Consider the following 12,743-nt stretch of genomic DNA (forward strand, 5'->3'; position numbering starts at 1 on the left):
GCGCCCAGGGTGTTTGCAAAGATCTTGGGCCCCAGTTATGGCACTCCTCTTCTCCAGGTAAATAGTGGTAATCACTACTTGGATGACATCCTTGTCAAGGCTCTTACCCGGTCTCAGATCCAGGACAGCTTGCAAGTTGTGCTACACACCCTGAGCCGTTTCGCTCAGGTTGTCAATATTCGCTCCCACTCAGCGTCTGCATTTTTTGGGAATGATTTTCGACACTGCTTGGGGGTTGGTCTTCCTCCCAGAGGAGAAGAGGCTAGCTCTTCGATCCTCTGTCCTGATCCTTAAGCATCTGAGCAAGCATTCTTTCCATTTTTGCATGAGTCTTGGAACAGAAGGTGGCGGCTTTTGAGGCTGTTCCATTTGGTCAGGTTCATTAGATGCAGTTGCAACACATTTTTCTGGCTTGTTGAGACAGGTAGTTTCCTGGATCAGCCTATCCACCTTCTAATTCATTGCTGCCAGTCCCTCAGGTGGTGGTTAACCTTGCGCCTTCCGACTCTGGGTCGGAAGGAGCGACCCTTTCATTGGCAGGTTCTGAATACGGATGCCAGCCTCTCAGGATACAGGGCGATTTTATTTTTTTTTTTTAATGTTCTTCAGTCCAGGGAACCTGAGACAATCAGGAGAGGGTTCTCCTAATCAATATTCTGGAGCTCCAGGTGATTCATTGAGCTCTAGTCCATTGAGCATCGGGCGGGGGACAAGGTGCCTCTGATCTTGGCTGTTAACATTCCTTGGTTGCACATTTGGGTGTCACACTTTCTAAGTAGCCAGTGAATAGATCCAGGAGAATGGGCTCTTTATCCAGAGGTGTTCAGTCAAATTTTTCAGCACAGGGAGCCTCCAAATATTAAGCTAATGGCTTCCAGGCTTAGCCACAAAGTGCCAAAATTTGTGAAAAGAACTTGGGACCCCCAGGCTGTCTGAGTCAACACTAGCAAGCCCTTGGTCTCAGTTGTCGCTGCCATACCCCTTTCTGCTTCTACTTCTTCATCCCAGACTTTTCAAAAAGATCAGAGCAGAGGGGAATTCAAGTTATTTTAGTGGCTCCAGATTGGCCTTAAAGAGCTTGGTATTCGGATGTCATCAGTTTTCTGGGTGACGTTCCATGGCCTCTTTGGTACACCCAGACCTTTTGCCCCAGCGTCCGCTCTTCTATAACAATTTAGTCGCTCAATTACATGGCATGGCTGTTGAAACTGAGGTTTTAAGGACTTATATGTGTTGTATTTATCATTGCACTTGGAGAGCATACTTTCGCTGCTGTCAGTCTTCTGATATCTTTCTAATGGCTTTTTCTTTGCCCTTATGCTTTTCTTTTTTGCTGTCCAGGTTGAAATTAGGGCTAGTGCTTGAGTCTCTTAAGGTTCAGGTTTCCGTCTTGGCTATCTTGTTTCAGAAGAACTTAGCAGAGAATCCATAAATCGAGATTTTTCTCCAGGGAGTGACGCATAGTAAGCCTCCTTATCCGCTGCCTTTTCAGTCCTGGGATCTTAACCTGGTTTCAGAGGCTCTCCAGGTTCCCCACTTTGAGCCAATTAGAGAAATCTACTACTGTCCTAGAAGGGTGGCTTTCCTTATATCCATTCCTTCCATTAGAAGGGTTTCGAAACTGGCAGCCTTTTCTTGCCATGCTCCTACTTAGTTTTTCAACAAGATAAAGTAGTGCTGAGGCCGGATCAGTCTTTCCCTTCCCAAGTTGTTTCAGACTTTCATCTTAATGGGTACATAGTCTTGCCTTCCTTTTGCCCTGCTTCGTCTCACCCAATTGAGAAGAGATTGCATAGTATGGATGTGGTCAGGAATGTATGTTACTACTTATCAGTCACCGCCTTGTTTTAGGCTGATTCTTTATTTGTTCTGCCAAACAGGCCTTGTAGGGTCAATCTGCTTTAAAAGCAACTATTGCCATTTGGATCAGAACCGCTATTGTGCAGGCTTATAAATCGAATAACAGGGCCCTCTTTTTCAGCATCATGGTGCATTTTATGGATGCAGTGGGAACTTCCTGGGGTGGGTTGCTACCGGGCTTCTGTCCTACAGCTCTGTAAAGCTGCTCCCTGGGCATCAGTTCATACCTTTTCAAAATTTTACAGGGTCCACACCTTTTCTTTGGCACATACAAGTTTGGTCAGGAAGATTTTGCTGGCAGTAATGGCTCAAGCCTTCTCTTGAGCCTTTTTAGTAATTTCTATGGTGCTAACAGAATATTTACTTTTTCTTTTTCACACCCATCGGACAGCTTTAGCATGTTCCATGGTTATGTTGTTTCCCAAGGAAGGGACCGATAAATGTAGATTTTTGATATCTGTTTCTCATTAATTTTCATTGGAAGACACAACTCCCTCCTTGGTTGCTTTTTGGGCGTGTATTTTTGCTGTTCTTCTCTTGATGACCTATTCTATTTCTTTATTCTCCTTTTTCTCCTTTTGCTGCTATCGCACAAAACTGAGGAAACCGATGGCTAGCTGGCAAGTCTGGTGGCGAAGAGACAGGTTTTTAATTCTTTGTAACTAGTGTCAGCCTTCAGGTGACACTGTCCAATGGTTCTGTGTCTCTCAGTGAAGACTAAGGAGAAACGGATTGTGTGATAAGTACCAAAAATCTACATTTTGTTGAATTAAAGCTCTCTGATCCACCAAAAAATATTTCTATGAAATCTTATTCCCAGAAAGATCATTTGTTTGCCTCCAAGAATTATTGAACACGCACAACCAGCTTGAAGCATTGTAGAAGCCAATATGGGCTACAATGCTAAAAATCATACTGATAATATATTTCAATGTTGTCGTTGCAGGTAAATTCTCTTTTAATCCATATGAAAATTAGGTCGCTTTGGTGCATGCTTGGCACATGAAGCTGCTCACTCACTATACGTACTTCTGGGTTTTGTGAGTGGCATCAAAAGAGTGGTTGGAGGCAGAGATCAGAGCGTACTTGCCCCGGCACTGAATGCTGAGCCCCTCCAGTGTCCGTGCGCTGGAACATGAATTTGAGTTTAGGGAGACCTTAAAGGGAAGGTGTGCTCCAAAAAAAAAATTTCAATAACTGAAAAAATGTAAAGTATTAATGTTTAGTTTAGATATTTTTTTTTTTAATTGAGCAAAATCTAAAAAAAAAATTTAAGAAATGTGATATTTTCCACTGTTAAGCACTAGGGAGAGCAGCTTCTGAAATCCTACAGAAATCCCACTGTAGAAATAGCCTGGATTACAGCTGCAGTAAAAGTGGGCAGAATCTGCTCTCCTGTGTGTGATGTCACCGCCCCCCCCTCCCAACCTGGGTGTTTCCAAAGGATAACCGAGAATGAAATTTAGCATCACAGTGCAAAGCCATTTTGCTGGCGACCAGAAATGTCTAAAGTGTCACCAAGGACAGCTGGAGTATCAAACAGGAGAGGATTAGATACACAGCTCAGCAGGCAGTATCACACAGGAAAGGATTAGATACACAGCTCAGCAGACAGTATCACACAGGATAGGATTAGATACACAGCTCAGCAGACAGTATCACACAGGATAGGATTAGATACACAGCTCCGCAGACAGTATCACACAGGATAGGATTAGATACACAGCTCAGCAGACAGTATCACACAGGACAGGATTAGATACACTGCTCAGCAGACAGTATCACACAGGACAGGATTAGTTACACCGCTCAGCAGACAGTATAACACAGGATAGGATTAGATACACGTCTCAGCAGTCAGTATCACACAGGAAAGGATTAGATACACAGCTCAGCAGACAGTATCACACAGGATAGGATTAGATACACAGTTCTGGAGACAGTATCACACACAGGAGAGGATTAGATACAGCTCAGCAGGCAGTATCACACAGGAGAGGATTAGATACACGGCACGGGGGGTAATCGGGGGGTGTCATTGGAGACTGTAGCAGCGGCGGCAGGGGAGGGGCTCTAGTAATCACCCACTACTCTGCATGCACGCCCGCAGCGGCTGCAGCAAGGAGAGTTGAGGGTGTGTCATTGGAGCATTGGAGACGGTAACAGTGGTGGGGGAGGGGCGCCGGTATTCGCATGCTTTGCATGCACACGCACACAAACACACACCTCTCTGTTACATGCACCCCGGCGGCAGCGTGGAGAGCGGGGCTGGGTAGAGCGCGGAAAGGGGGTGTCATTGTAAACGGTAACAGCAGGGAGGGGAGGCGGCCCGGCACCCCGTACTCACAAATCCTGGCGGTTGACAGGGGTAAAGTGGAGCAAACATCATAACTGTGAGCTTCACAATGATGGCGCTGATCTCTTCCCTCTACTGTGATCTGGACAGCCCAGGGGGCGCGTCCAGGTCACAGCAGACGCTTTCTTTAATGCTACTAAATGGGGGCGGAGCCCGACTATCAGAGTCTATGCCTTGGGGGCTGCCATAAAGGAGGTGAGTAACCGTCGTTACAAACACCAAATCCAAGATTGCAGCCCCCAGTGCCTTCAGTAAAATTAGAATTAAATAAGCAGTAATTTTAATTTTGTATTAAAAATACTTGATTTAATAATCACTTATTAATAAAAAAATAAAAAAACTCGACACCCTTCCTTTAATGTGAAAGCGCAAGCGCTGTGTATCAAGATCGGCGACAGTGATGAATATACAAATTGGAGGTCGTAATGATACACCGAGCCATTGGCCACAGCAAGGGTTTACCGAGTGAGCGCTCTCATTGGCATATGGATTAAAAGCTAATATATCTGCAACTTCAACATTAAAATATATATTTGTAGTATGATTTTTATTTAAGTAGCTGAATTTGCCTTTATCAGGCTGTCCGACTCCCTTTAATAGTTACATCAGCAAACTTCTCTGTTGTGTATGACTACTTTTTTTGTAAGCATCTTTTAACTTAGCTGCAAAATAGGCATCATTCAGTTCCAAAGGTTTGGATTGCCATCGTGGAATCATAGAATGGTAGAGTTGGAAGGGACCTCAAGGGCCATCGGGTCAGAACCTCTGTGATTGCAGGATTTCCTAAATCATCCCAGCTATATATGCTGGTAACTGTAATCTTTTCAGCCACTTTTATTGTATTATTTTATTATACTTAATATGTGAACATTGCATATATCATTATCACACAGGGCAACTGCTGATAACAAACTTTACATTCTGAAATGCTCATGGATTACCTTCATTTTAGCTAAAGGTAAGACTTTTGAAACAAAAATGTAATTTTGTTGTTTTGTGACCATTTTAGTTAAATATTTTTGCTTCTGTAGAAGAATTACATTGAACCCTATTGTAGTATATTTCCATTATACATTACTCTAAAAGTTAGGGCTGTTCGGCTTTCATGTGTTATTTATGGAAAACGTAAAATGTTCAAGCTACAGTGATATTTTATCATGACAGTAGGGCATTTAAGTAGAAGCATGCAATGGGGATTTCCTAATCTCAAACAATTTATTGAAACAAAAGCCCCCCCGCCAAAAAAAAAGGAAAAATGTAATTTGTTGTGTGACCATCAGCATCAATTACAGCTTGATAGCGACGTCTCATGCTGTTAACAAGTCGCGTTATTCTCTGCTGAGGCATGGCGTCCTACTCTTGAAGGAAAGCCTTCAGATCATTAAGGTTCTGGGGTGCAGAGTTACGAACCTCTACTCTGTGACTCAGCTGATCCCATAGGTTTTCTATGGGATTCATTTCTGGAGAAAGTGTAGACCACTCCATTTGAGGTTCTCCAGCAGCCGTTCCCTAATAATGCGACCTCGAGAAGCTGGTGCATTGTTGACCATGAAAATTAAATTTAGGCCTGTGTTATTCAATGACTAGATTATGTTCTTCAAGTAGTAGGGGCTCGTCACTGTACCATTCACAAAGTATAGGGAAGTTCTGTATTGCCTAGATGCATCTGCTCACACTGTAACGCCACTAGCACCAAAGGCTCGTCTGGTAACAAAAGTGGCTGATGCATAGCGCTTTCCTTGAAGTCTCCAACATTGTTGGCGACCATGAAAGTCAATTCACGCTGAGGAGAAATCATCGGCAAGCAGCACTGAGCGCCACTTGTCCCTTGTTCAGATGATGACTCCTGTACCTGCTGCAAATCATCTAGACCATGCTGATTTCAAAATGGTTTTGAATGGTCTGATATAACACTTGGGTGCCTTTCACCTAACTTAAATATGCCCGGATTTGTATGACATTCATCATTCGGTTCTGAAGGGCATTGTTCACAATGAAGCTGTCATCAGGGTGGAATGTGGCCAAAAGACTTTCTGTGATTCGTTCCGTCTCGCTGAATCTCTGTTGCAACCTGCTAATGACACTCTGTGACATTCTAAGCTCAGTGGCCTCTTCCGTCTGAGACATCCTGCTTAAAGCCTCGCAATGGTGAGGTACTGTTCTTAGATGTCGTCTTGCTCTCATGATGTCTGAACAGACTATTTAAATTCCAATTCTAATTGAACCCCCAAAAGTTATTGGACGATTCATGCATCAACACAGGTGAATTTTGCCATTACGCTCCTTCTTAGAGAATAGCAAGTTGTGACAAAAGTACTGACACATTGAACAGTTGGACATGTGCATGCAAACGTTTACAGAAGGTCACATTAAGTTCAGCTGAAAAGGTTAGAGGGCAATTTAGGATCATTCTGAAATTTCACCTGAAAGCTAAATAAGTTTTTGTTAGTGCAGTATGGGAGAAACCCTGATGAAAAAGCACTGAAACCATAACATGTTTACTTTAGATATGAAAATCCTTATGGTTGTTTCTCTTTAAAGTAAAACCAGTGCTATACTGGCTCTAGGATTCTGAATGTAAGCATATCTTTTCTTCTGAGATTGGATGTTTTATTTCAGAAATATGTGCAAGTAAAGTTCCAGTAATGCATTACTGTTTGATTGACAGGTGCAACAGCAGCGGAAATATGTGGGTCAGATTTTGCTATCTATTCCTGCCCCTGTCTGCCTGGCCTTTCTTCCCCTGTCGCCATTATAGACGTTAATTTTGGCGCCTGCGCAGTATTATTTCTTAGTATTGCAGAAAACTCTTCACTAAGATGGCGTCAGTCGGTGCCTGTGCATAGCGTTATCTTTGACGTCATCTTTGTGAAGACGGTCTTCCTGCATTGGACCGTTTTCGTTGTATGTGCTATGCAAGGGTGGCACATGTGACCTTACATCCTCCTCTATCGTTGTGACCACGGAAGCACAGTTTAAAAGAATTCCTAAAAATCTGATGTCATATACGTTTGTTGTGATTTATGTAGAATTTCATAGAATATCGTTAACAGTTGTTAATAGCTTCTTCTTTACGATTCTGTAGAAAACTGTAAAAGTCCATTAAATTATTATTACTTCAAAACCTCACAACATATTGGTTGTCTTAGAATATAACTTTTTTTTTATTTAGGAAAAGTTTTACAGATGGACGATGATCTGGTAATCTCCTTCCAGTTGCTGCTGTGTGTCCTGGAATATTTTATCAAGCGATCACCTTCAGATGTTCTCAAGGAACCATTTAGTATGTTACCTATAGAAATTAATTCAGATTTATGTCATTGTGAGCATATTGGTTTATTATTATTATTATTATTATTAATATTTATTTATAGAGCAGCACCATTAATTCCATGGTGCTGTACATGAGAAGAGGGTTACATACAGAATACATATACAAGTTACAGTAGACAGACTAGTACAGAGGGAAGAAGACCCTGCCCTTACGGGCTTACATTCTGTAGCATTTTGGGGAGGAGACAATAGGTGGGGTGTAGGTTGGGCAGCAGCTCCGCACGGTGGACAGGCAGCAGCTCCGCACGGTGGTGAGGCGGCAGCTGTGGTGGTGGTGAAGCAGTGAGGTCATTGTATATTATAGGCATTTCTGAACAGGTGAGTTTTCAAGTTCCGTTTGAAGCTTGCAAGTGTAGCAGGTAGTCGGACGTGTTGAGGCAGCAAATTCCAGAAGACTGGGGATGCTCGGGAGAAGTTTTGGAGTCGGTTGCATGATGAGCGCATGAGAGAGGAGGAGTGAAGGCGATCTTGGGAGGACCTGAGATTACGTTTTGAGTGTAGCGAGAGATTAGTTCAGAGATATATACGGAGGAGACATTATGGACGGCTTTGTAGGTCAATGTTAGTAGTTTGAGTTGGATACGGTGGAAGATTGGGAGCCAGTGGAGGGACTTGCAGAGAGGAGAAGCAGGGTGGCATTGAGGAGAGAGGTGGATGAGTCAGGCAGCAGAATTAAGGATGGACTGGAGAGGGGCAAGCGTGTTAGCAGGGAGGCCACAGAGAAGGATGTTGCAGTAATCGAGGCGGGAGATTGAGGGCTTGCACTACCATTTCTGTAGATTGAGAATTGAGGAAAGGATGGATTCTGGAAATATTTTTGAGTTGAAGATGGCAGGAGATGGTGAAGAATTGGATGTGTGGTATGAAGGACAAGGCAGAGTCGAGGGTCACTCCGTGGCACTGAACTTTGGGTACTGGGGAGAGCGTGATGTTATTTATTGTAATAGATCAGGTAGAGAGTGTAGGTGAGATGGAGTAAAGATGATTAGTTCAGTTTTGGCCACATTGAGCTTTAGGAAGCGAGAGGAAAAGGAGGATATAGCAGATAAACACTCCGGGATTCTGGACAGCAGCGATGTGACATCTGGGCCAGAGAGGTAGATCTGAGTGTCGTCTGCGTATACAGTCATGGCCAAAAGTTTTGAGAATGACACCAAAATTATTTTTTCACATGATCTGTTGCCCTCTGGTTTTTAATTATGTTTGCCTGATGTTTACATCACATACAGAAATATAATTGCAATCATATTATGAGTACCAAAAGGTTATATTGACAGAATGATTTAATGCAGCAAGTCAATATTTGCAGTGTTGACCCGTCTTCTTCCAGACCTCTGCAATTCTCCCTGGCATGCTCTCAATCAACTTCTGGACCAAATCCTGACTGATAGCTGTCCATTCTTGCATAAGCAATGCTTGCATTTTGCTAGAATTTGTTGCTTTTTGTTTGTCCACCTGTCTCTTGATGATTGCTCACAAGTTCTCAATGGGATTAAGATCTGGGGAGTTTCCAGGCCATGGACCCAAAATCTCAATTTTGTTCCATGAGCCATTTAGTGATCACCTTTCCTTTATGGCAAGGTGCTCCATCATGCTGGAAAAGGCATTGTTGAGCGCCAAACTGCTCTTGGACAGTTGGGAGAAGTTGCTCTTGGAGGACATTCTGGTACCATTCTTCATTCATGGCTGTGTTTTTAGGCAAGACTGTGAGTGAGCCGATTCCCTTGGCTGAGAAGCAAACCCACACATGAATCGTTTCAGGATGCTTAACAGTTGGCATGAGACAAGACTGGTGGTAGCGCTCACCTCTTCTTCTCCTAATAAGCTGTTTTCCAGATGTCCCAAACAATCGAAAAGGGGATTCATCTGAGAAAATGACTTTACCCCAGTCCTCAGCAGTCCACTCCCTGTACCTTTTGCAGAATATCAGTCGGTCCCTGATGTTTTTTCTGGAGAGAAGTGGCTTCTTTGCTGCCCTCCTTGAAACCAGGCCTTGCTCAAAGAGTCTCCGCCTCACAGTGCGTGCAGAAGCACTCACACCAGCCTGCTGCCATTGCTGAGCTAGCTCGGCACTACTGGTAGTCCGATCCCGCAGCTGAAACAGTTTTAAGATACGGTCCTGGCGTTTGTTGGTCCTTCTTGGGCGCCCTGGAGCCTTTTTGGCAACAATGGAAGCTCTCTCCTTGAAGTTCTTGATGATGCGATAGATTGTTGACTGAGGTGCAATCTTTGTAGCTGCGATACTCTTCCCTGTTAGGCCATTTTTGTGCAGAGCAATGATGGCTGCACATGTTTCTTTAGAGATAACCATGGTTAACTGAAGAGAAACAATGATACCAAGCACCAGCCTCCTTTTAAAGTGTCCAGTGGTGTCATTCTTACTTAATCATGACTGATTGATCGCCAGCCCTGTCCTCATCAACACCCACACCTGTGTTAATGGAACAATCACTAAAACAATGTTAGCTGCTCCTTTTAAGGCAGGAATGCAATGCTGTTGAAATGTGTTTTGGGGGTTAAAGTTCATTTTCTTAGCCAATATTGACTTTGCAAGTAATTGCTGTTAAGCTGATCTCTCGTTATGACATTCTGGAGTATATGCAAATTGCCATTAGAAAAACTTAAGCAGTAGACTTTGTAAAAATTAATATTTGTAGCAGTCTCAAAACTTTTGGCCATGACTGTAAGTGGTACTGGAAGCCATGGGACTTTGAGTTGTCCCAGACCAAATGTGTATATATAGAAAAAAGTGAGAGTCACAGGACAGAGCCTTGATGGACGCCAACAGAGCGAGGGTGGGATGAAGAGGTTGTGCGGGAGTGGGAGACACTAAAAATGCGGTTGTAAAGGTATCAAGAGATCCAAGAGAGGGCGAGGTCTCTCACACCAAGGGAAGAGAGGATCTGTAATAGGAGGGAGTAGTCGACAGTGTCAAAGGCTGAGGGCTGAGGATAAGCAATAGTAATTGGTTTATAAATTGTGTCTTAAATTTTTTTTCCAGTGATACAGTATATGCTAAAATGGTTTTTAGCATGAAAAACTTAATATTGTAATGCCTGGTTTTGTTCCATTTCCCATCCCATCAAAAAAAGCAACAAAAAAAACCCCTGAACTTATTGCCTTTCCAGAGCTAGTGTGTTATCAGTAACGTACAAACCCCCCTATATTTTCATTGACAGACCTGAGTGGGGACTTGTGTTTTTTTTTCCGTATTGAGTTGAAGCTTTTATTAGGAAGATTTTACATACAATTTTGGAGCATATTTATCCTGTGCTCTATGCTAAGCACTTATATCAGTGTTTCCATCTAAATCTCCAAATTATGTGATTCAGATGATATTGCCGATGGAGCTATTCACTAAGGCAGCAGAGTTAAGGCCGCTTTACACGTTGCGACATCGCTAGCGATCGCACCCGCCCTCGTAGTTTGTGCGTCATGGGCAAATCGCTGCCCGTGGCGAACAATATCGCTAGAACGCGTCAAATGGACTTACCTTCCTAGCGTCGTCCCCCTGGGCGGCGAAAAACCTCTTTTTTTAAGGGGGCGGTTGGTGCGGCATCACAGCGACGTCAATCAGCGGGCAAGCAATAGAAGCGGAGGGGTGGAGAGCAGCTGCATTCATTTCACTCCCATCTTGTTGCCGGAGGACGCAGGAACGCTGTTGTTCGTCGTTCCCGGGGTGTCACACATAGCTATGTGTGCTGCCTCAGGAACGACGGACAACCTGCGTCCAGCACGAGCAACGTTATTTTGAAAATAAACGACGTGTCAACGATCAACAATTTGGTGAGTATTTCTGATAGTTAGCGGTCGCTCGTAGGTATCACACACAACGACATCGCTAACGAGGCCGTATGTGCGTCACGAATTCCGTGACCCCAACGATATCTCATTAGCAATGTCGTTGCGTGTAAAGTGGCCTTTACTCTCAACTCTCTCTCCTCTGTTCAGCATTGTCCTTTTCAGAAGTGCACAAAACTGGTTGACCGTGTTTCTCTGCACTTTTAAAGAAAATCGACACCCACGGATCAAAGCACAGACCAAAATAACTCCCTTTGCTTCATAGGCAATCTTTGGTTAGGGTTTTTGTCTGAATCGCATATTTTAAAGATTTACACGGAAACCCTGGTCTAAGCTCTCAGTGTAGAGCACAGGATAAATGTGAGCTGAGCCTTATTTCGATCTCTGAGAGGCAAAATAAACAAATCAACATGAGGTCAAGAATTGATTTTATTTATTTTTTATGCTTGTTAGCATGTAGTACAAGTGACTTTATTATTTGGGTCGATGTGATTCCAGTGATACCAGATATATATAGTTTTTTTGTTTGTTTTTTTTAGCATTTGGCTGTTATCACACTAAAAAAAAAATAACATTTTATTTTTTTTTACATTGACATATTTTGATAACTATAATTTTTTTAGATTTCTGCTGACCCAGTCATGTAAGGGCTTGTTTCTTTGTCGCTCCATTGGGAGACCCAGACAATTGGGTGTATAGCTTCTGCCTCCGGAGGCCACACAAAGTATTACACTTTAAAAAGTGTAACCCCTCCCCTCTGCCTATACACCCTCCCGTGCATCACGGGCTCCTCAGTTTTTATGCTTTGTGTTGAAGGAGGCACACATTCACTCAAGCTCCCATTTTAGTCAGCAGCAGCTGCTGATTGTATCGGATGGAAGAAAAGAGGGCCCTAACAGGGCCCCCGGCATGCTCCCTTCTCACCCCACTAAGTCGGCGGTGCTGTTAAGGTTGAGGTACCCATTGCGGGTACAAAGGCTGGAGCCACATGCCGTTTTTCCTTCCCCATCCCTTAGAGGCTCTGGGAGAAGTGGGATCCTAACTGGTCACCATTCACTGGGACCGGGCTCCCTCCGCAGCCCCTGGGGGAATCTGACAGACAGGAGACTGAGTATCATCAGGGACAGGCCCTGCATCTATAAGGTACTCTGTGTCCCCTTGGGGACGGTGCATGGAGCGCCTGTGTTACAAACGCTGCAGCGGCTGCTGTTTTTTTGTGACAACCGGGACTACCGCGCCGACTGCGCCTGTTTGCAGGCCGCGTTATTAAATTTAGTCCCCGGCTTCTGCGGCCTAGTACCATAACTCCCGCCCCCGGGCCTGCCAGTCAGGGGTAAGGGCGGGACGGTCGACTGGACGTCGGCAGTGAGGGCTGGAGCATACTTAGGTGTTC

The 12,743-nt window shown here is 43.9% G+C and overlaps 1 protein-coding gene across 1 annotated transcript in view; it reads left to right on the forward strand.

Annotated features, from left to right (window-relative positions):
* RB1 (RB transcriptional corepressor 1) overlaps window positions 1-12,743 on the forward strand; it is a 334,069-nt gene that overhangs the window by 75,618 nt on the left and 245,708 nt on the right. The window contains exons 6-7 of the mRNA XM_075336899.1: window positions 5,110-5,174; window positions 7,389-7,499. Coding sequence (XP_075193014.1) covers window positions 5,110-5,174; window positions 7,389-7,499 — 176 coding nt within the window. The remainder of the gene's footprint in view (window positions 1-5,109; window positions 5,175-7,388; window positions 7,500-12,743) is intronic.

The sequence above is a fragment of the Anomaloglossus baeobatrachus genome, chromosome 2 (genome assembly GCF_048569485.1).
Source record: "Anomaloglossus baeobatrachus isolate aAnoBae1 chromosome 2, aAnoBae1.hap1, whole genome shotgun sequence".
Taxonomy (NCBI): domain Eukaryota; kingdom Metazoa; phylum Chordata; class Amphibia; order Anura; family Aromobatidae; genus Anomaloglossus; species Anomaloglossus baeobatrachus.